General features: G+C 39.6%; 1 protein-coding gene across 4 annotated transcripts; it reads left to right on the forward strand.

Moving 5' to 3' along the window:
* The first annotated feature begins 956 nt into the window (after window positions 1-956).
* Window positions 957-19909, forward strand: marveld2a (MARVEL domain containing 2a). Of its 4 annotated transcripts, none has more exons than XM_057819632.1 (10): window positions 957-1203; window positions 5909-5977; window positions 6318-6552; window positions 8006-8736; window positions 10084-10304; window positions 10395-10430; window positions 13311-13471; window positions 13542-13713; window positions 19543-19593; window positions 19655-19909. In XM_057819632.1, the coding sequence occupies exons 3-10, from the start codon at window positions 6335-6337 to the stop codon at window positions 19772-19774; spliced, it is 1710 nt and encodes a 569-aa protein (XP_057675615.1). In that variant the 5' UTR covers window positions 957-1203; window positions 5909-5977; window positions 6318-6334; the 3' UTR covers window positions 19775-19909. The 4 variants fall into 4 exon arrangements, with proteins under 4 accessions (XP_057675615.1, XP_057675614.1, XP_057675617.1 ...); XM_057819631.1 differs by having other exon boundaries at window positions 5909-5944; window positions 6032-6552; XM_057819634.1 differs by having other exon boundaries at window positions 5909-5944.
* Window positions 19910-22984: the final 3075 nt, after the last annotated feature.

A 22984-nucleotide genomic window follows, 5' to 3' on the forward strand; every position in this document is an offset into this window, starting at 1 on the left:
TACATGCAATCCAACCTATACGTCCATATTTTGTATATTAATCAGATTTTGTTGCACTGCATACTTCAAACTTTTCACCCCAAATGATTGTCAGTACTGACAGTAGACAGCGCCAAACCTTTTTCTAAAAGAGGAAAAAAAGAAGTGAAGGAAGATCTTTTATTTTTTTCATCTTGTAATCAATTATCAAAACTCACAAAAGTCAAATAAAGCAAACTTTAGTAAACAAAATAGAATATAAATTAAACAATTGCCAGATTGGGGGCCCCCTAGTGGTCAGGGGACCTAAGCAGCTGCATAGTCTGCGTATAGGCTGGGCCGGCCCTGGCCACAGGTAAGTAACAGATGCTGTTAATTACACAAATTAGAGAAGCATGACATGATTTTTCAAAGGGTGTCAATACTTTTGTCCGGCCCATTTTTGGAGTTTTGTGTAAAGTAATAATGATTTTATGTTTCTTTCATTCTCTTTTGTGTTTTTTTCATTGCAAGCAAAATAAATGAAGGTATTACTACCAAAGCATTTGTAATTGCAATCATTTTCTGAGAGAAATTGAGCATAATCTGACAGAATTGCAGGGGTGCCAATATTTTTGGCCAGCACTGTATTATATATTATTATTATACATTATAATTGACTATGTTCATAGGTATACACAGGATGCGCTTCACGTCATTTGGATGTTGAATCAAAATGCACAAACAATGATCTCTACCCACAATAGATGTGACCCGAGGGTACTGAATGAAGCTTCGGGTAGTGAACCACTTTGACACAGTGGTTGGGAAAAAACAAAAAAAAGTTCAGCGCTTCAAAAAGCCTTGTCTTGCCATCAGTACCAGCGACCCCTCGGTCTCGCATGACCAGACCCATTTATTGTCCAACAAAGTCGGAACCAGATGTACACCGGAACGCCACATGGTGGCACTGCGGGGTCACAATGTCTCGTAAACAGAAGCAGTCGTTACTGTTTGCAAGAATGTCCTGTCCGTCCACGCCATTTATTATTAGGCAACGACTAAAGCCTGAAACACAAGTCAAGTGAATGACACGAGTATTCTGATGATCGAACCGGGCCGTCACCCACTGGGTTGGGCAGGTGGTCACGTGGTGTGCCGGAGAGGGGCGGAAAGAGCTGCGGAGGTGCGCTCTTGTCAACTTTCTACCAACGAGAGGAGAAAAGGAAAGCAAAAAATAAGAAGGTAGGCCAACTTTCTGTCTGGAGCCAGGTTTTCCGGTTCGGTTCGGTTCGGTATCGGCTCTTTTAAAACAAAGCACTTTAGCTAGACAAAGGTAAAGCGAAGCTGGCTAGCCAGGAAGTGCACCTCACCTTACCTCGCGCCGAGTAAACTGGTCAAACTAGAGAAAAAAACGACAGGTATAGTCGGCGAGGAACGTTAAAGCACTGCTTTTACCTCTTAACTAGAGCGTTGTCAATGTTTTTAATGACGCGAACGTAACTTGTTGTTGGAACTCGTCGGGCCTCCTCCAAACATCTGTTTCCCACCCCCCCAACTGTTGAAAAGAATCACCTTCAGCGAGTTATTTATACTTTTGTTAGAATAGAACTAATTTCTTGGAGTTCGTTCTATTCATTCTATATTACAATACTTTGCTAAATCAATTATATTGTTCGGAAATTTGCTGTTGACAAAATGATGCGTTCGCGAGCCTTACAAAGTGTCGTTCATATAATCGGCTGTTGCAAATTTTGGGACTTTTGCCACATATTGGGATTTTGTATCCCTCTTTCTTAAAAATCTTTCGTTTTCGCCCCCAAAATCAAAGGCCCCATTTATTTTCAATGGCAAAAACATATATACATCCATTTTTCAAAGTGCTTGCCCATACAATTCCAGTGCATTCATTTCCAATGGCACATACAACACCCACAAAAACCTCATTTAAAAAACAAAAAAACAAAATCTTTCTTGAATTGCCCCAAAATCAACAGGTTACCTGGAAAGGCCCCCCCACATCAATGGAAAGTGACTGAAAATCAATATTTATCCATTTACTTTATGTATAATCTTAAAAAGATTAAACAAAATGTTTTAAATCATTAAAAATAATAGTAAAAATAAATACTTCCAAAAAAAAAAAAAATCGTGATTTTTTTAAACAGAATTTCCTTTTTTGTATTGATAGATCGATAGACAGATTTCTTAACAGACTCAGTTTCCAAATCAAAACAACACAACACAACACAAAAAAAAGCCTCATGTCAAATATATTTTGCCACATGGCAAAAAAAAATGCCACATAGTAAAACCATTTTGCCACACGTCAAAAAAATGCCAAATGTCAAAATCCGTTTTGTCACATAGCAAAATCAATTTTGCCACGTGGCTAAATAAATGCCACATGGCAAAATCAATTTTGCCACATACCAAATAAATGCTTCATGTCAAATACATTTTGCCACATGGCAAAAAAATGCCAAAAAAAAAATCAATTTTGCCACATGGCAAAAAAATGCCAAAAAAATCAATTTTGCCACATGACAAAAAAATGCCAAACGGCAAAATCGGTTTTACCACATGGTAAAAAAAATGCCACATGGCAAAATCCATTTTGCCACATGGCAGGCAAAATTCATTTTGCCACATACCAAAAAAAAAAAAATGCCACAAACCAGAATCAATTTTGCCACATACCAAAAAATGTATCATGTCAACTACATTTTGCCACATGGTAAAAAAAATGCCACATGGGAAAATCCATTTTGCCACATGGCAAAAAAAATGCCCTATAGCAAAATCAATTTTGCCACATACCAAAAAAATGTCTCATGTCAAATACATTTTGCCAAATGGCAAAAAAAAAAGTCAAATGGCAAAATCAATTTTGCCACATGGTAAAAAAAATGCCACATGGGAAATTCCATTTTGCCACATGGCAAAAAAATGCCATATGGCAAAATTCATTTTGCCACATACCAAAAAAAATGCCACAAACTAAAATCAATTTTGCCTCATAACAAAAAAATGTCTCATGTCAAATACATTTTGCCACATGGTAAAAAAATGCCACATGAGAAAATCCATTTTGTCACATGGCAAAAAAATGCCCCATAGCAAGATCAATTTTGCCACGTACCAAAAAAATGTCTCATGTCAAATACATTTTGCCGCATGGTAAAAAATGCCACATAGCAAAATCCATTTTGCCACATACCAAATAAATGCCTCATGTCAAATACATTTTGCCACATGGCAAAAAATGCCAAATGGCAAAATTCGTTTCACCACATGGCAAAAAAAAGCCATATGGAAAAATCCATTTTGCCACATGGCAAAAAAATGCCAAATGGCAAAATCAATTTTGCCACATGGTAAAAAAAAAATGCCACATGGCAAAATCCATTTTTCCACGTGTCAAAAAAATGCCATATGGCAAAATCCATTTTGCCACATACAAAAATCCATTTTGCCACATACCAAAAAATGTATCATGTCAAATACATTTTGCCACATGGTAAAAAAAATGCCACATGGGAAAATCCATTTTGCCACATGGCAAAAAAATGCCCTATAGCAAAATCAATTTTGCCACATACCAAAAAAATGTCTCATGTCAAATACATTTTGCCAAATGGCAAAAAAAAAGTCAAATGGCAAAATCAATTTTGCCACATGGTAAAAAAAATGCCACATGGGAAATTCCATTTTGCCACATGGCAAAAAAATGCCATATGGCAAAATTCATTTTGCCACATACCAAAAAAAATGCCACAAACTAAAATCAATTTTGCCTCATAACAAAAAAATGTCTCATGTCAAATACATTTTGCCACATGGTAAAAAAATGCCACATGAGAAAATCCATTTTGTCACATGGCAAAAAAATGCCCCATAGCAAGATCAATTTTGCCACGTACCAAAAAAATGTCTCATGTCAAATACATTTTGCCGCATGGTAAAAAATGCCACATAGCAAAATCCATTTTGCCACATACCAAATAAATGCCTCATGTCAAATACATTTTGCCACATGGCAAAAAATGCCAAATGGCAAAATTCGTTTCACCACATGGCAAAAAAAAGCCATATGGAAAAATCCATTTTGCCACATGGCAAAAAAATGCCAAATGGCAAAATCAATTTTGCCACATGGTAAAAAAAAAATGCCACATGGCAAAATCCATTTTTCCACGTGTCAAAAAAATGCCATATGGCAAAATCCATTTTGCCACATACAAAAATCCATTTTGCCACATACCAAAAAATGTATCATGTCAAATACATTTTGCCACATGGTAAAAAAAATGCCACATGGGAAAATCCATTTTGCCACATGGCAAAAAAATGCCCTATAGCAAAATCAATTTTGCCACATACCAAAAAAATGTCTCATGTCAAATACATTTTGCCAAATGGCAAAAAAAAAGTCAAATGGCAAAATCAATTTTGCCACATGGTAAAAAAAATGCCACATGGGAAATTCCATTTTGCCACATGGCAAAAAAATGCCATATGGCAAAATTCATTTTGCCACATACCAAAAAAAATGCCACAAACTAAAATCAATTTTGCCTCATAACAAAAAAATGTCTCATGTCAAATACATTTTGCCACATGGTAAAAAAATGCCACATGAGAAAATCCATTTTGTCACATGGCAAAAAAATGCCCCATAGCAAGATCAATTTTGCCACGTACCAAAAAAATGTCTCATGTCAAATACATTTTGCCGCATGGTAAAAAATGCCACATAGCAAAATCCATTTTGCCACATACCAAATAAATGCCTCATGTCAAATACATTTTGCCACATGGCAAAAAATGCCAAATGGCAAAATTCGTTTCACCACATGGCAAAAAAAAGCCATATGGAAAAATCCATTTTGCCACATGGCAAAAAAATGCCAAATGGCAAAATCAATTTTGCCACATGGTAAAAAAAAAATGCCACATGGCAAAATCCATTTTGCCACGTGTCAAAAAAATGCCATATGGCAAAATCCATTTTGCCACATACAAAAATCAATTTTGCCACATACCAAAAAAATGTCTCATGTCAAATACATTTTGCCACATGATAAAAAAATGCCAAATGTCAAAATCAATTTTGCCACTTGGCAAAAAAATGCCACATGGGAAAATCCATTTTGCAACATACCCAAAAAAATGCCATATGGCAAAATCCATTTTGCCACATGGAAACAAAAATGCTTCATGTCAAAATCCATTTTGCCCTGAGGGAGGGGAAAGCAAGCTGGCGACACCCATGTGGTTTTTTATTGGCTATGTGTGTGCATGTAGGTGGAATTTAAGTGATACACGTGTGTGGAGCAAGAGCTTATGTAAACAATCAAAACAATCATATAAACAGTCAAAATAATATATAAGCAGTCAAAATAATGCAGACACTTTTAGTTATGCAACGTTAAACAATCAGCAGAATAGTCCAAACACTTCCAGTTGTGCACCGCTGTGGCCCTGGAAGATGTCCTCGGATGGAAAATCGTCCTCGAAGGGCTAGGCGAAAGTCCAAACCCCAGGTGCTGGGGTTGTCTGGAAGGTCCAGTTACGCAACGGCGCGGCCATGAAGCCACTCCGACCCTCTTTCTACACTTTGTAACACTTAAGCATTATACTACAATCTGGTATAGCAAGCAATGATCATTTACTGGTTATATATGTAAGAAAAATATGGCAATATGTATTATTTATGGTATATATGAGCATAAGCATAACTAGAAGTAAGAAGAATATGGCAGTATGTATTATTTATGGTATACTGTATATGAGCATAAGCAAATATTCAATCAACCAACCAAGGAAACATTTAATGAATCAAACCCCGATAATTATCTCAACACACATACCAAAAAAATGCCACATGGCAAATACCTCTTTTCGTTCTCAGTCCTGCTGCATTTTTGTGATGCGCTTTGTGTTTTAGGCCATCGTCGGCGTCGGCTCACGGCAGGTCGTCAATGTAAGTGGTGACGAGTGACTGCGTGCCAGCGAGGTATTTGAAAGAATTTCCTATTTTTTAATCTCGTCCTCATCTGGTGTTCTGAAGAGCCGCCCGCAGCGCGTCCCTGTGTCGCCACCCACCGGCCGCCCGGCCAGGACACGCGCTGCGGGCATGTCTAGCGTTGAGGATTCTGGGTGATTTCTGGTTTGTGGGTCTCACTGGGTCTGGCTTCTGTGGTGACTTTTTACATTGTGGGCTGGCTTAGAGCCACTAAGCATAGATTTCTAAAAGGTTTTCACATCTTTGTGCTAAACTTTTTTCTTGTTGATGAATCAACATTTTTTGCATGTTTGTGGTTTGTTGTTTTGCGTGTGCGCCCACCCCGTGTCAGGGCCCTCCGTCATCCCGATGTTCCATGATGAAGAGCGCCTGGGCCGCAGCGAGCAAAACGGCCAGACGCCGCACTACGATCAGGTGCCGGCCGGCACGCTGCCTCGGGGCGAGCCCTACGAGCCTCACCCCCTGAGCGCCCGCTCGGCGGCGTACTTGGGGCACAGCGCCGACCCGCTCCCGCCGCCTCCTCTGCCCGACCTGCCTCCCATCGGACCTGACCACCCGGGTCACGGGTAGGTACATGCATAGACTTCATAACCTATTGACATGACACGGGAAACGGGGCCAATTCGTAGGGGGCCTATTTTCAAAAACTTGAAATATTTTCAAAACAAAAGCTGCTACCGACCTAAAACATACACCTACCTTAGCCATATATGAGTCTCCATGAGCAGCGGCATCAAAAAAATCAAAGTCGATCCCTTATAAAATCCCGATGAATGATTTTTTACATAAGTATAACACAACTTAAAATGGCCATAAAAGTCCCAGATTTTACACTAGATGCACACAAATCACCAAATACAGAAAATCACCGATATTTTCAGGATCAATAGCAATTTTTAACATATCATAGAAGTTTTTGACCAAGATAGCAACTTAATTTTTTATTTACTGCAAGTTTTCAACAGCTAATAAAGCACTCCATTTAACATCAGAGACTTAATACTTGAGGAAAACAAGCAGAATCAATAAAAATAATATGTTAGATTATTAATACATTCTATATACAATCACAGTTTATTATAGAATACAATAGCCCTTTATAATCATTATACACTACAGTATATACTGTTAGCGAATGAGGCTAGCAGCCCCCTGACGTAAACAGAGCTTTTCTGGCGAAAATTCTCGTAAATAAATGCTTAAATCCCTGAATTCTTTATCGATGTGGACATAAAACAGTCTCGATATTTGGTTAAAAGCAAAGAAACCGTGCAGTTAGCGTTTATTTTACGTATATTGTTGAAGTAAAATGCTTCTCTGTAAGTGAAAGAGGCTAGCGGCCGCCAGGCGTAAACAGAGCTTATGTGGCGAACATTCTCGTAAATAAATGCTTAAATCCCTGAATTCTTCATCGATATGGACGTAAAACAGTCTCGATATTTGGTTAAAAGCAAAGAAACCGCGCAGTTAGCGTTTATTTTACGTATATTGTCAAAGTACAATGCTACTCTGTTAGCAAACAAGGCTAGCGGCCGCCTGGCATAAACAGCTTTTCTAGCGAAAATTCTTGGAATAAATGCGTAAATCCCCAAATTCTTTATAGATATGGACGTAAAACAGTCTCGATATTTGGTTAAAAGCAAAGAAACCGCGCAGTTAGCGTTTATTTTACGTATATTGTCAAAGTACAATGCTACTGTTAGCAAATAAGGCTAGTGGCTGCCTGGCGTAAACAGAGCTTTTCTGGCGAAAATTCTTGTGAATAAATGCGTAAATCCCTGAATTCTGCATAGATATGGACGTAAAACAGTCTCAATTCTAGGTTAAAAGCAAAAAACGTGAAGTTAGCATTTATTTTACTTATATTGTCGAGCAAAACCGTACAGAGGATTGGGGTGAAATCCCTGCTCTCGGGTGAAACATCTGATGCAGATTGATTGGTAGGGCGTTCCTAATTGTGGCATCTTCCATTGTGTGTTTCTGGCAAAATCTGTTGTTGATGGGAAACTGCCCCTCTAGGGACCCAGATCAGGAGTCGGAGCTAGACCCGGCGCTGGACATCAAACCGGTGCACCGCTTCATCCCCGACTCGTGGAAGAACTTCTTCCGGGCTAGCGACCGAAGCAGCAAAAAGGGAGCGTGGCCGGAGCCTCCGCCGGCATCATGTAACAACAACAACAGCACCAGCGAGGGCGTCCGTTGCTCGCCGCCGCACACGCCGTCCGTCCCCGGGTCGTACCGGGACCCTTACGGAGGCTCGGCCGGCAGCTACGACTCGGGCAAGGAGCTCCTGGACCTGGGCGAGTCGGCGTCTGCGTCGGGGCAAACCTACCGCACGGCCTTGACCTACGCCGAGCGCGTGGAGGAGTACCACCAACGCTACGCCTTCATGAAGTCGTGGGCGGGGCTGCTGAGGATCCTGGGCTGCGTGGAACTGCTGCTCGGCGCCGCCGTCTTCGCCTGCGTCTGCGCTTACGTCCACAAAGACAACGAATGGTTTAACATGTTCGGCTACTCGTCTCCGGGCGGCGCCTACGCCGGCGGCTTATACGGCTCTGGCGCCAGCTCATACACGGGCCCCAAGACGCCCTTTGTGCTTGTGGTGGCCGGCCTGGCGTGGCTGGTGACCGTCATCGTCTTGGTGCTGGGTATGACCATGTACTACCGCACCATCCTGCTGGACTCCACTTGGTGGCCGCTGACAGAGTTCATCATCAACTTGGTGCTCGCCGTGCTCTACATGGCTGCAGGTAGGAAAGGTCTCTTTCACTCCTTCCATTTAACTTATTCGCCGCCATTGACAATGATATACATCCAATCCATTTGAACTGGGATGAATGGCATTGATCGATTGTGTTTCAGTGCCATTGCTGGTGATAGACGTCCACTCCATTTTTTGATTAGGAGGGGCAAATGAACATTTGTTTATTAAAATAACATGTTATTTCTATATTGTGGGGCTCACGATTCCGTGAGGGACAATTTTCACTTAATATCATAAGTACAACCCCAAGCAAAAAGTATCGAATCACCAGTCACGGACGTGCACTCACTCAGACATTTTATCTACAGTGGGGAGAACAAGTATTTGATACACTGCCAACCATTGGCAGTGTATCAAATACTTGTTCTCCCCACTGTATGTGTAACGAAAGAACAATTGGCTAACTTACATAGCAATAGTCCGCTAGCTTAAATGCTATAAAACGCCAACGTTTTTTTTTTTTTTTTACAATGCTATTAACAAATGGTTTAGGCACATATTCCCACAGAAAACGGCTAAATATACCTATGTACTAAATTACAAATGCATTAAAAAAAAACTAAAACTTAGCTTGGTCTCAACATGGAGCAGCTGGATTCAGCCATGTGAAATGAGGCAGACTACAGGGCATTTTATCCACCCGAATCAATAAAACTCAATGCAAACGCTTTCAAAATAAACCATTACAACGTCACTTTAATTAAACGAATACTCGAAGCAGCAAAATTTAATTCGAAATTTTTTTTCTAATCAAATACTCGAGTTAATCGATTATTCGTTGCAGCACTACAATACACTTATATACACAACTTTTATATGTATAGCATAGCACACTAGCTTCAGCTACTAAAGCATTGGATGACTTCTATAACACAACAATTTATGAAGTTCTGTACATAATATGACCCTTCACCACAGAAGTAAACATATATTGCACATCTGTATGTTATAGTAAACATAAAATACTTACGGACATTTATTTCCGAGGCGGAAACGTAACAGAAAGCATTCACGATTGTCAATACTACCGCTAAACACTGCAATGTGTAAGTGAACCAAGCTTGTGAACAAAACTGTAAAAAAAAAATAGATGCAGTGAATTATTCCAACCAGCAGGTGGCAGCAATGCCCCACAAATGGTCAACTGATTTCCCATACTAGTGTGTAAACTGTAAAGCCAGCACAGTTACGGTACATATTATCGGTCCTATAAATAATGTTATTGGATTTATTGGGATGACGTCATAATACCTTTTATCTGAACCAGTAAGTGTCGTGCACCAGTAATTATTACATTTTATTATTCATTCTTGTGCTCCCCTCCATTTGTCAGGTATAGTGTACGTGCGCGACACGACTCGCGGGGGCCTGTGCTCTTACCCCGTGTTCAACAACGGCATGACCGGCGCGTTCTGCCGGACGGAGGCGGGGCAGACGGCCGCCATCATCTTCCTCTTCCTCACCATGGTCATCTACCTGATCGGAGCCGGCGTCAGCCTCAAGCTGTGGCGGCACGAAGCGGCGCGGCGATACCGCGAGAGCAATGCGCAGGAGGTCGCGCCTCTTTTCTGAACAAAATTGTCATTATTTATTTTTATTTTTATTAATTGGAATTCGACCTGTGTGCTTTTTGTGTTTTTCTAGATGCGGCAGTCGGCCTTTGGAGTGGGGCAGTCGTTGGTGAGGGACCTGAGGGTCACGCCTATTGCATGCGCGCGTGACTCTGCCCACCGCAATTTGAATTTGTTGTATTGCAGGGGTTTGAAACTCTTGCTTGAGGTCTCCATATCAAATATTCCACAAAAATAGTTTAGAATATTCCAACATGTACAAGTAATCCATTCGTCGAACTGGGGAGCAGATTCTGCCCGCCGCATAGCTTTACGTGGGCTGCAGGAGTAAATCATGGGCATCTACTGTTCTTCTGTTTCTTGCTAAAATAACATTTCAATCAAATTTGAAAGAAGATTTCCAGATTTTGTTAAAACTACATGAATAAGTCATATTGCCGATGCATAGACTTCATAATATATTGACATGACACGGGAGACGGGGCCGATTCGTAGGAGGCCAAACTTCAAATATTTTCAAAGCAAAAGCTGCTACTGTGCTAAAACCAAAACAGGCAGGTACCTACCTTAGCCATATATGAGTCTCCATGAGCAGCGGCATCAAAAAATTCAATGTCGTTCCTTTATAAAATCCCGATTTATTATTTTTTATATAAGTACAACAAAACTTAAAATGGCCATAAAAGTCTCAGATTTTACACTAGATACACAAAAATCACCAAATGCTAAGATAATCACCTTTTTGGCCCAAAATAGCAACTTTCAATTTTTTTTCAGCAGCTAATAAATCACTCAATTTTCACACCAGAAACTTAATACTTGAGGAAAACATGCAGAATCAATTAGAAATAATTTATGAATAGATTATTGATAAATTCTATATGCAAATTTATTATAGAATAGAATAGCCCTTTATTGTCATTATACAGTTGTATAGTTAGTTAAATAGATGTAGTGAATGGGGTTAGCGGCCGCCTGACGTAAACAACTTTTCTGGTGAAAATTCTTGTGAATAAATGCTTAAATCCCAGAATTCTTTATAGATATGGACGTAAAACAGTCTCGATTCTTGGTTAAAAGCAAAGAAACCGTGGATTTAGCAGTTATTTTATGTAAATATGTTGAAGTACAATGCTACTCTGTTAGCGAATGATGCTAGCGGTCGGCTGACGTAAACAGAGCTTTTCTGGTGAAAATTCTTGTGAATAGATGCTTGAATCCCCAAATTCTTTATAGATATGGATGTAAAACAGTCTCGATTCTTGGGTAAAAGCAAAAAAAACAAAAAAAAAAAAAAAAACGTCCAGTTACCGCTTATTTTACGTAAGTATGTCGAAGTCCAGTGCTACGCTGCTAGTGAATGAGGCTAGCGGCCGCCTGACATAAACAGAGCTTTTCTGGTGAAAATTCTTGTGAATAAATGCTTAAATCCCCGAATTCTTTATAGATATGAATGTAGAACAGTCTCGATTCTTGGTTAAAGGCAAAAAAAACCGTGCAGTTTGGTTTTATTTTACGTAAATCGGTCGAAGTATAATGCTACTCTGTTAGCGACTGAGGCTAGTGGCTGCCTGAAATAAACAGAGGTTTTCGAGTGAAAATACTTGTGAATAAATGCTTATATCCCCAAATTCTTTATAGATATGGATGTAAAACAGTCTCCATTCTTGGTTAAGGGCAGAAAAAAAAACGTGCATTGAGCGTTTATTTTACGTATATTGTCGATATACAATCCTTCGCTATTAGCGAATGAGCCTAGCGGCCGCCTGATGCAGTCACGCCTTTTCCAGTGGAAATTCTTGTGAATAGATGCTTGAATCCCCAAATTCTTTATAGATATGGATGTAAAGCAGTCTCGATTCTTGTGTAAAAGCAAAAAAAAAAAAAAAAAAAAAACGTCCAGTTACTGTTTATTTTACGTAAATACAGTGGGGAGAACAAGTATTTGATACACTGCCAATGTCGAAGTACAATTCTACTCTGCTAGTGAATGAGACTAGCGGGTGCCTGACATAAAAAGAACTTTTCTGGTGAAAATTCTTGTGAATAAATACTTAAATCCCCGAATTCTCTATTGATATGGACGTAAAACAGTCTTGATTTTTGGTTAAAGGCAAAAAAAAACGTTCAGTTAGGTTTTATGTTACGTAAATAGGTCGAAGTACAATGCTACTCTGTTAACGACTGAAGCTAGCGGCTGCCTGAAATAGAGGTTTTCTAGTGAAAATTTTTGTGAATAAATGCTTATGTCTCCAAATTCTTTATAGATATGGACCTAAAACAGCCTCGATTCTTGGTTAAAAGCAAAAAAAAAAAAAACGTGCAGTTAGCGTTTACTTTCCGTAAATATGGCAAACTATGATGCCGATTTAGTAGCGGCTGATTTCTCCCTTTTTTTACAATGTTTGAAAATGCATGCATGGTACGAAAAATATAATAATTACCTTGAATCGTCAAACAAATCACTCCTGAGACAATCCTTCCTGTTTGTATGCGGTACAGCTTTCGTAGTGCTTCAAAAATCCAAGCTTAAATCAGGCTGAATGACTATTACTAAACGAAGCCCAGCCCCCTATGGTAAGGCGTGACGCAAAGAATGACGACGTGTTAGGTCAATAGAGTTTAAGTCTATGGCCGATATTACAGGCAGCACAGGTTTGAAACGCGACCAATTTTGGTTGTAAGATAGCACTGTTTGAAAATGGATGGATGAATATTTACTATTTTTTTTTCTCCTTTCTTAGTGTTTCTATAATACAGGTAGGCCCCGGGTTACGAATTACCGGACTCTTGTGATATTGACTTTACGACGCTAGAGTCTCGTCCGCCATTTTATTTCCAGTTGTTTTTTTTTTTTTGTTTTAATTTTTTTTACTAGGATACGACCCGGATAATGTCCGTGTCAGTCGACGTGTCAGAGTTTAGGGTTCCCTTTCCATCACTGAATGTACGTAAATGCCTATTTGAGATCTCTGTTTTTCCCCACCAGCTGGATACCACAGACGCTCCGTTGAACGCCGAAACCCCTCGACAGGAATCTGTAGCCACGTTGGCTCGGGACGCGCCTGTCGCTGTGGCGCCCAAGATCCTGCAGGGGGCCATACCGTCCGGACACATACCCAAGCCGGTCATCGTGCCCGACTACATCGCGTGGGTGTCTCCCCGACTTCTGCTCGGCAGCGCCACATACACAAACCTGACCGGGTCTCTCCGCCTATAGGAAGTACCCGACCATCCGCTCGGACGAGGAGCGCGACCAGTACCGCGCCGTCTTTAATGACCAGTACGCCGAGTACAAGGAGCTTCACGCCGACGTGCAGGCCGCCTGCAAGAAGTTTGATGAGATGGACGGCATGATGCGCAATCTCCCGCGCCAGGCCAGCAGTCAGATGGTGAGTGTGCCTTATGCTCTTTGCAGCAAACCACCGTTTTGATTGGCCGGTAACTCATTCGCATTATAGACCCCAATCACCAACGTCACACAGTGACGTGTCGCTTATTGTGCCGCCATATTGTCCGTCATTGTGTGTCTGTATTCTCAATGGTCTCAATTTATCGTGAAATTTATAGTGCAATTCATGGAAGCCCCGGTGCTTTCAGACTCTGTAAACTCATTGGATGTGTTGCATAAAAGGCGTTAAGTGGAAAAGCTTCGGTCGATCCATTTGCCAGATCCATATTTGATGCCTAAATCGATATTTTTCGACCCGCTGTCTTCACCGTCTCTGCCTGACATCCGCTACCCTGATATCTACAACTATCTTGTCCACAGAAACTCAGCCTATTCTCACGAAAGTTTGAAAAACTTTAAGAGCAGTTCTCTAAGCAACATTACACCATGTGACTCTTTACTTTCAATTTTCTAAAATGGCTGGCGACAATCAATTAAAAAAAAAGTTGACTGCGATGGCCGACGCTTCAAGGATAGGTGGATATTGGACTATTTCTTCAATAAAACCCGCAACAACTGTGTCTGCCTCATTTGCAAAGAGACAGTCGCTGTTTTCAAAGAGTTCGATGTGACGCGATAATATTACCGAACAAGACACGCTGACATGTACGACATTACAGGGAAGATACGCAGCGAGAAATTATAGCAACTAGAAGCTAGTTTAATTTCACAGCAGCAGTATTTCACTAGAGCCCAAGGGTCGAAAGAGAACGCCACAAAGGCGAGATTGTTGAAATTATGAATTTAAAAAAAAAATAAAATAAAGCAAATGTGACACACAGAAGGGCTTGCTAAAATGTTTAAATATATTGTTCTACGTAATTCAGCCAATGTAGCCCCCCACATTTTTACCACACCAAATCTGGCCCCCTTTGCAAAAAGTTTGGACACCCCTGTTTAACTGATGATCCGGAGACGAGGCCAGCTTCTTTCACTTGGTACCAGCTAAATATTATTCAAAAAATAATGATGATAGAAGAAATAAACATCTTGAATTTGAAACTGTATGTTGTCGGCGATTAGCCTCGCAATGATCTTAATTGTGGTTGTCAGCCCCAAACCCTCTAAATATATATTAAATGCATCTTACCAGATGTAAAATGACTACTACATAGTCTGTGGTGATCGTTTGGTGCCCAGTTTTCTAGTCGAATTGCAGCAGTCCATCTCGCTCTCCTCTTCGGGTCTCTCGGAATACGGTAGAACTTCAAGTCTCTCCGTCTATCTTCTCTGTTACTGCAACCAACCGCCACACACGCATTCACCATTTTTATTATTAATGTTAACGAGCAGAAAAAAAAGCCGTAATAGGAGGCATGTACGTAGCGGTAATGTGTAAACATGACGAGCTGACGGACAATATGGCGACTCCAGTCAGGGGGGCGGAGTTGTGACGTCATGTGATTGGGGTCTATAGTCCCGCTGTCCTCTTCCCCACTCAAAACTCTTGCCTCCCGAGCCTCTGCCATCGCGACTTTGCACACCTGCTTTCAACAGTTTTTTTTTAAACTTCTCTGGCGCTATTTGTGATATACACAGTTTACAACCCCTAGCAAAATGTATGGAATCAGCAGTCTCGGACGAGCACTCACTCAGACATTTTATTATGTAAAACAAACTCAGATAAAAAGCTTGAAAAAATACTGAATTACCGTATTGGCCCGAATATAAGACGGTGTTTTTTGCATTGAAATAAGACTGTAAAAGGGGGGGTCGTCGTATATTCGCGGTCTAGACATTATACCCATTCACGACACTAGATGGCGCCAGATATCATTGAAGCGATGTTCTGTCATGACAGATCTCAGCTACTCTCCCTATTCACTAGAGGTGTGCAAAATTTCCGATTCTTAGATTATTCACGATTCGGCCGTGGAAGATTCGAGAACGATTCACAAACATCCAAATTCCGATTATTGAAATATGCCAAGTAAAGCGGAAGTACAACACACTCAGCGCGCCGCGCGGTCTTCGGGACGCAATGAGGGACGGAGCGAGAGTAGCTAAACATCATGCTTCTAATTACCCGGCCCCTCGGGTAATGCCAATACTCAACTCACGGCTCTAGCTCAACTCATGCCACGAGATAAAAAAACACAACAACATACCTGACTGCTGCCGAAAAGCTGCTACAAAGTACAGCCACACACTGTTACAATAGATGTCATTTACTAGATGACTAGATGACTAGACTAGATGCATTATAGATTCGATAGCGTTAACAGCACATCTACAAAAAGCTAGATGCGGGTGTTATTAAACGGTCGCCATCTTAAAGCAGTACACTTCCCTGCAAGGCTGTTGTAGCGAACCTTCCAAGCAAACCTAATTAACTTTTTATCTAAAATACTCCTAAATCGGTAAAATATTGACTTGAATCAATTTTTAAAATAGTTTTAAAACTTTAGGGAAATTATGGAATAACGGGAGCAATTTTAACAACTTTAACGGTTGATTCACAACATTAAATTAATTGAATGTAGTTTAAAGCTGCTGATACAGAATGGGGACTGGAGTTTTTTTATTTAATGTTATTTTTGTATATTTGTTTACTGCTATATGTTAACTTGATACTAAAATAGTAGTTTGGTTTAGCCTGAGAGTATTTTTGAACAAATTTGGAACTAACGTACAAAACTTAAAAAAAATAAATAAATAAATAAAAAAGGAGGGGGTGCATCAATAATCGTTTTATAATCAAATCGGAGCCTCTGAATCGTAATCGTAATCGAATCGTTAGGTGCCCAAAGATTCCCAGCTCTACTATTCACGACGCTAGATGGCGCCAAATATCATTGAAGCGATGGTCTGTCATGACAGATCTGAGCTACTCTCAAGTCTAACCAGTTTGCATTATTTTATTGCAATGTTTTTCCTTATTCAGATTTGTTTCAAGACTACAGCTAGACTTCACTTTGATGGTTAATGCAGTTATTGCAGTTATGTTGTTTTATCACAATAGATTGGTTTATTTACATTTCAAAAACCAGAAGCCATTCATTTACGAATGTGATTGCACTTTAGTTTGCATATCTAAATGTTAAGATATTATGATTTGAATGAGGCAAAATAACATGATTTTTCTCTCAAATATATTGTTATCATCATTTGTTTCGGATGTACTGTAATTATTTTCTGTATAAAAATGAATTTGGTGTTCAAAAAGTCTTTTTTTCAAACTTCATTCTTGAAAATGAGGGCGTCGTCTTATAATCAGGGCCATCTTATCGGGCCAATACGGTAGTTCAAAAGTGCAACTTTTTAACATTCGGAAACACTAAGACAAATGAATAAAAAACCCTTTATAAATGTAAATGTTACTTTTATAGAGCAAGTGCAGGGAAATATATATGGAATCACTCCATTCTGAGGAAAAAAATATGGAATCATGGGAAACAAACAAAGAAATGACAATCAAAACACATCACTAGTACTTAGGAGCACCACCTCTGGCTTTTATGACAGCTTGCAGTAGAGCTGGGAATCTCTGGGCACCTAACGATTCGATTACGATTACGATTCAGAGGCTCCGATTCAATTATAAAACGATTATTGATGCACCCCCCTCCTTTAAAAAAAATTTTTTTTTTTTTTAATGTTTTGTACATTAGTTCCAAAATTGTTCAAAAATACTCTCAGGCTAAACCACACTACTATTTCAGTATCAAGTTAACATATAGCAGTAAACAAATATACAAAAATAACATTAAATAAAAAACTCCAGTCCCCATTCTGTATCAGCAGCTTTAAACTACATTCAATTAATTTAATGTTGTGAATCAACCGTTAAATTTGTTAAAATTGCTCCCGTTATTCCATATTTTCCCTTTTGTCTACTTTCGACATGTGAAAGTTTTAAATCTGCTTTGAAGATAGATTCAAGTCAATATTTTACCGATTTAGGAGTATTTTAGATAAAAAGTTAATTAGGTTTGCTTGGAAGGTTCGCTACAACAGCCTTGCAGGGAAGTGTACTGCTTTAAGATGGCGGCCGTTTATAACGCCCGCATCTAGCTTTTTGTAGATGTGCTGCTAACACTACCAAATCTATAATGCATCTAGTCCAATATAAATGATATCCACCGTAACATTATATGGATCTACTTGTAGCAGCTTTTCGGCAGCAGTCAGGTATGTTGTTGTGCTTTTTTTTATCTCGTTGCATGAGTTGAGCTAGAGCCGTGAGTTGAGCATTGGCATTACCCGAGGGGCTGGGTAACTGGAAGCATGATGTTTAGCTACTCTAGCTCCGTTCCGTCCCGAAGACCGCGCGGCGCGCTGAGTGTTGTGTACTTCCGCTTTACTTGGCATATTTCAATAATCGGAATTTGGATTTTTGTGAATCGTTCTCGAATCTTCCACGGCCGAATCGCGAATAATCTAAGAATCGGAAATTTTGCACACCTCTAGCTTGCAGTCTCTGAGGGATGGACTTGATGAGTATTCGTCATCAATTGGGTCCCAACTCTCTTTGATTGCAATTGCCAGACCATCCTTGCAGGTCGGGACCTTTTTTTTCAATTTCCACCCCAGGTTTTCAATAGGGTTGAGATCTGGGCTATTTGAAGGCCATGTCATTGACTGGATGAGTCTTTCTCAGTTTTTGCTCTGTGGCATGATACATTGTCATCTTGGAAAATGACAAACATATTTTCAATTGAAGGGATAAGAAAGATGTCCAAAAGTTCAATGTAAACTTGTGCATTGATTGAAGATTGAACCGCAGCCATTTCCCTAGTGCCTTTGCCTGACATGCAGCCCCATATCATCAAGGACTGAGGGAATTTTGATGTTTTCTTCTGGCAGTCATCTTTTGTAAATCTCACTGGAACGGCACCAGACAAAAGTTCCAGCATTATCACCTTCACCAAAACAGATTCTTGACTCTCGACACCTTGTACAATGCAGATTCATGACTCCTGACAAGGTGATGATGCTGGAACTTTGGTTTGGTGCTGTTCCAGTGAGATTTACAAAGATGACCCCCTGAAGAAAAGATCAAAATTCCCTCAGTCCTTGATGATATGGGGCTGCATGTCAGGCAAAGGAACTAGGGAGATGGCTGTGCAGGTTAAATCTTCAATAAATGCACAACTTTACATTTAAATTTTAGACAGCTTTCTTATCCCTTCAATTGAAAATATGTTTGTCATTTTCCAAGATGTCAATGCATCATGCCACATAGCTAAAACTGCTAAAGCATTCCTTGGACAGAGACTCATCCAGTCAATGTCATGGCCTGCAAATAGCCCAGATCTCAACCCTATTGAAAATTGAAAAAAATGGTCCCAACCTGCAAGGATGATCTGGCAACTGCAATCAAAGACAGTTGGCACCAAATTGAGGAAGAACACTCATCAGGTCCATGCCTCAGAGACTGAAAATGATCATAAAAGCCAGATGTGGTGCTACTAAACACTAGAGATGCTTTTTGATTGTTATTTCTTTGTTTGTTTCTCATGATTTTATGTTTTTTCCTCAGAATGGAGTGATTCCATATATATTTCCCTGCACTTGCTCTATAAAAGTAACATTTACTGACCACCAGGATGTTTATTATTCAATTCTTTTAGTGTTTCTGAATGCTAAAGAGTTGCACTTTCGAACTAATTCATTATTTTTATCAGAGTTTGTTCTACATGATAAAATGTCTGAGTGCGTGCTCGTCCAACTGGTGATTCCATATCTTTTGCTCGGGGTTGGATAACGGTTGATCTGGTAAGCAATGGCTTGTTATGACGGGGAGTTCCTTCTATTTCTCTCTTTGCAGGAAGCAGATCGCATCAACAGAATCCTTCAGGAGTTTGAGAGGAAGAAAAACGTGAGTGGCTTAGGTTAGGCTGCCATATATTTTGTCTCATGGTTTCCTTTCCGACACGCAGGACCCGACCTTCCTAGAGAAGAAGGAGCGTTGTGAGTACCTGAAGAACAAGCTCTCGCACATCAAGCAGAAGATTCAGGAGTATGACAAAGTCATGGAGTGGAACGACGGATACGACTAAAAATGAGCTTTTTTCTCCTCAAATGTGGTGATGATTTTTCTCTGTCCCGCAGAGAAAGCTAATGTATTTTTTATTTTATTTTAATTTTTGATATAACGTGAGTCTTAACACTAAATAAAGCTCATTATAATCCCATTGTTTTGATCATCATTGTGATTAGTCGACTAATATGTAAATTACATTATTTACGGTTGCTATTATTTCTGTTTGTCACTTGCAGACGTCCAATCCATATAAAGTGGGAAGGTGTTCATTCACTTCAAACAGACTGGAGGTTAATAGCCGTCAATGAGATAAAAGCAGGTGTTTGCAAATATTTACAAAGATTGTTGCAATTTGACCTTTTAGCCAGATTGGCGGAATCATGCCAGCCTAAGCGGCAGAACCACGCTAGTGCAATTCCAACGACCCGGGCCGGCAAAACCACAACAACCTGGCCAATAGGCTGCCACCCTCCCAGTTCAAATGGATTAGACGTCTACTAGTGATAAACTAACAGCAGATGGATAAAGGTACCGTAATTTTCGGACTATAAGCCGCTACTTTTTTCCTTCATTTTGATTCCTGCGGCTTATAGTCCAGTGCGGCTTATTTGTTGATTTATTTGGGATAATAAATAACACTTTATTTGAAAGCAGTGTCATAAGACCGTCATAATTCTGACATAATACTATCATGGGCAATACTGATTCCCTATGACATATGTTATTAATTGCCATCTGGCAACTCATGTCACTAACTCCATTTATGTCCTGCTCGAATCTTTAACATCCATTCGAAGGTGAGATAATTTGCCGGATATCACCAAATAACATCTGTTATAAGCATTCATTATTGCTCATGACAGTGTCATGTCATGATTATGATTGTCTAATGACAGTTTTATGGCGCCGCTGTCAAATAAAGTGTTCCCAAATACTATAACTAGCAATTAATGAAACAACTGGAACAGTAACTGAAAAAATAATTAGCACAGAACATGAATTTTGATTGTCATTTACATCTGTAGCGCTGCAATGCATGCTCGGAGGCATGTTGAACAACAACAGCATTGACAGCAGGTGGCAGCAAAGGTTGACTTTCTCCCCCCAAGGGACTTAGTGATGGCCAAATGAAGCTTCTTGACGCTTCTTGAAGCTTTGCAGCCATTTGGTTCAAAGCTTCATGGTGGTTCATTTTGTCTTATGACAGACACTTATAATACAGTGAGGACAGCTGCGGCTTATATTCCAGTGCGGCTCATCTATAAACAAATGCTGGTTTCGAGTCAAATTTGGTGGATGGCGGCTTATAGTCCGGTGCGTCTTATAGCGCGAAAATTACGGTAGCTTGTTTTTCCTGTTTAAAAGTTGTTTTGTAGAATGATTTACTGACCAATGTATCACCATATCGTGAGATCATTGTTATCGTGAGCTTTGTATCACAAATCGTATTTTATTGGGAGATACCAAGCAGTTCCCGCCCCTCCATATGACTATTTTTTTTTTCATCCTTTTTCCCAACCAAGGTTGTTTTAACAAATAAAGATTGGGGGTTAGGGTGAAGAGGACGAAGACATTTTATTTGTTCAACTCAATATCTGCCATTGAAGAGGGTAAACGTCTAAACCAGGGGTCCCCAAACTACGGCCCGCCTCCTCATTTGGTCTGGCCCCCTGAACAATTTTTTTTTTTTTTTTTTCAATCATGTTATTTATTTCCTGGCTTTTTTTCTGTGAAGAACTTAGAGAGGGTTATTTGGTTTTTATATATTCAATTATTAGTAGTAATATTATATTATATTATATTTTATCATATTTTGGGCTGTCAAAAGATTAACATTTTTAATCGAGTTAATCACAGCTAAAAAATTCATCGTAATCGCAATTCAAAACTATAAAATAAGCCATATTTATCTGTAAATTATTTTTGGAATGAAAAGATAGGACACAAGATGGACATATACATTCAACATACTACACATAAGTACTGTATTTGTTTATTATAACAATAAATCAAGATGGCATTAACATTATTAACATTCTCTTAAAGCGATCTTGGATAGAAAGACTTGTACTTCTTAAAAGATAAATGTTAGTACAAGTTATGGACATTTTATATTAAAACCCCCTCTTGATTTTTTCGTTTTATTCAAATTTGTAAAATTTTCAAATAAAAAATTACCAAGTAGCTCACCAATGTTGATGTCAATAATTACACCATGCTCACTCATGGTACTAACCCATAAAATCAGTTGGACCCAAGCGCCAGCAGAGGGCGCCAAACCCCCCCCAAAAAAGTAACAAGCGGACATTACATTGTCCTGTCATTTTAATCTATTTGAACGGGGCATGTGCATTAATTGTGTCAAATATTTTAACGTGATTAATTAAGAAAATTAATTACCGCCCGTTAACGTGATAATTTTGACAGCCCTAGTTTTGGATCATTGTCCTGCTGGAAGACCCACGACCTCTGAGGGAGACCCAGGTTTCTCACACATTATGCTTCAAAATTTGTTTGTAGTCTTCAGACTTTATAATTCTATGTACACGGTCAAGCAGTCCAGTGCCAGAGGTAGCAAAGCAACCCCAAAAACCCCAAAACAGAAGTGGATTCTTCCTGGGTATCCTATAATAGAGTCCCTTTTCATTCAGACGACAACGGATTGTACGGGTTGACACTGTTGTACCCTCAGACTGCAGGAAAGCTTGACCTTGTTTGGATGTTAGTCGAGGTTCTTTATCCACCATCTGCACAATCTGTCGTTAAAATCTCTTGTCAATTTTTCTTGTCCGTCCACACCTAGGGATGTTAGCTACAGTGCTGTGGGCTTTACACTTATTGATGACACTGCGCACGGTAGACACAGGAACATTCAGGTCTTTGGAGATGGACTTGTAGCCTTGAGACTGCCCATGCTTCCTCATAATTTTGCTTCTCAAGTCCTCAGATAGTTATTTGGTCTTCTTTCTTTTCTCAATGTAGTACACAAAGGCAGAGTCAACTTTAATCCATTTTAACTGGCTGCAAGAGTGATTTATCTATTGCCACCACCTGTTACGTGCTACATGTAAGTTACAGTTGCGGTTGATTACACAAATTAGAGAAGCATCACATGATTTTTTTTGGGTGCCAATTCTTGCTGCAACGATTAATCGATTAACTCGAGTATTCCGATTAGAAAAAAGAGATTCGAATTAAATTATGCTGCTTTGAGTATTCGTTTGAT

Source organism: Corythoichthys intestinalis, chromosome 17, assembly GCF_030265065.1.
Source record: "Corythoichthys intestinalis isolate RoL2023-P3 chromosome 17, ASM3026506v1, whole genome shotgun sequence".
Taxonomy (NCBI): domain Eukaryota; kingdom Metazoa; phylum Chordata; class Actinopteri; order Syngnathiformes; family Syngnathidae; genus Corythoichthys; species Corythoichthys intestinalis.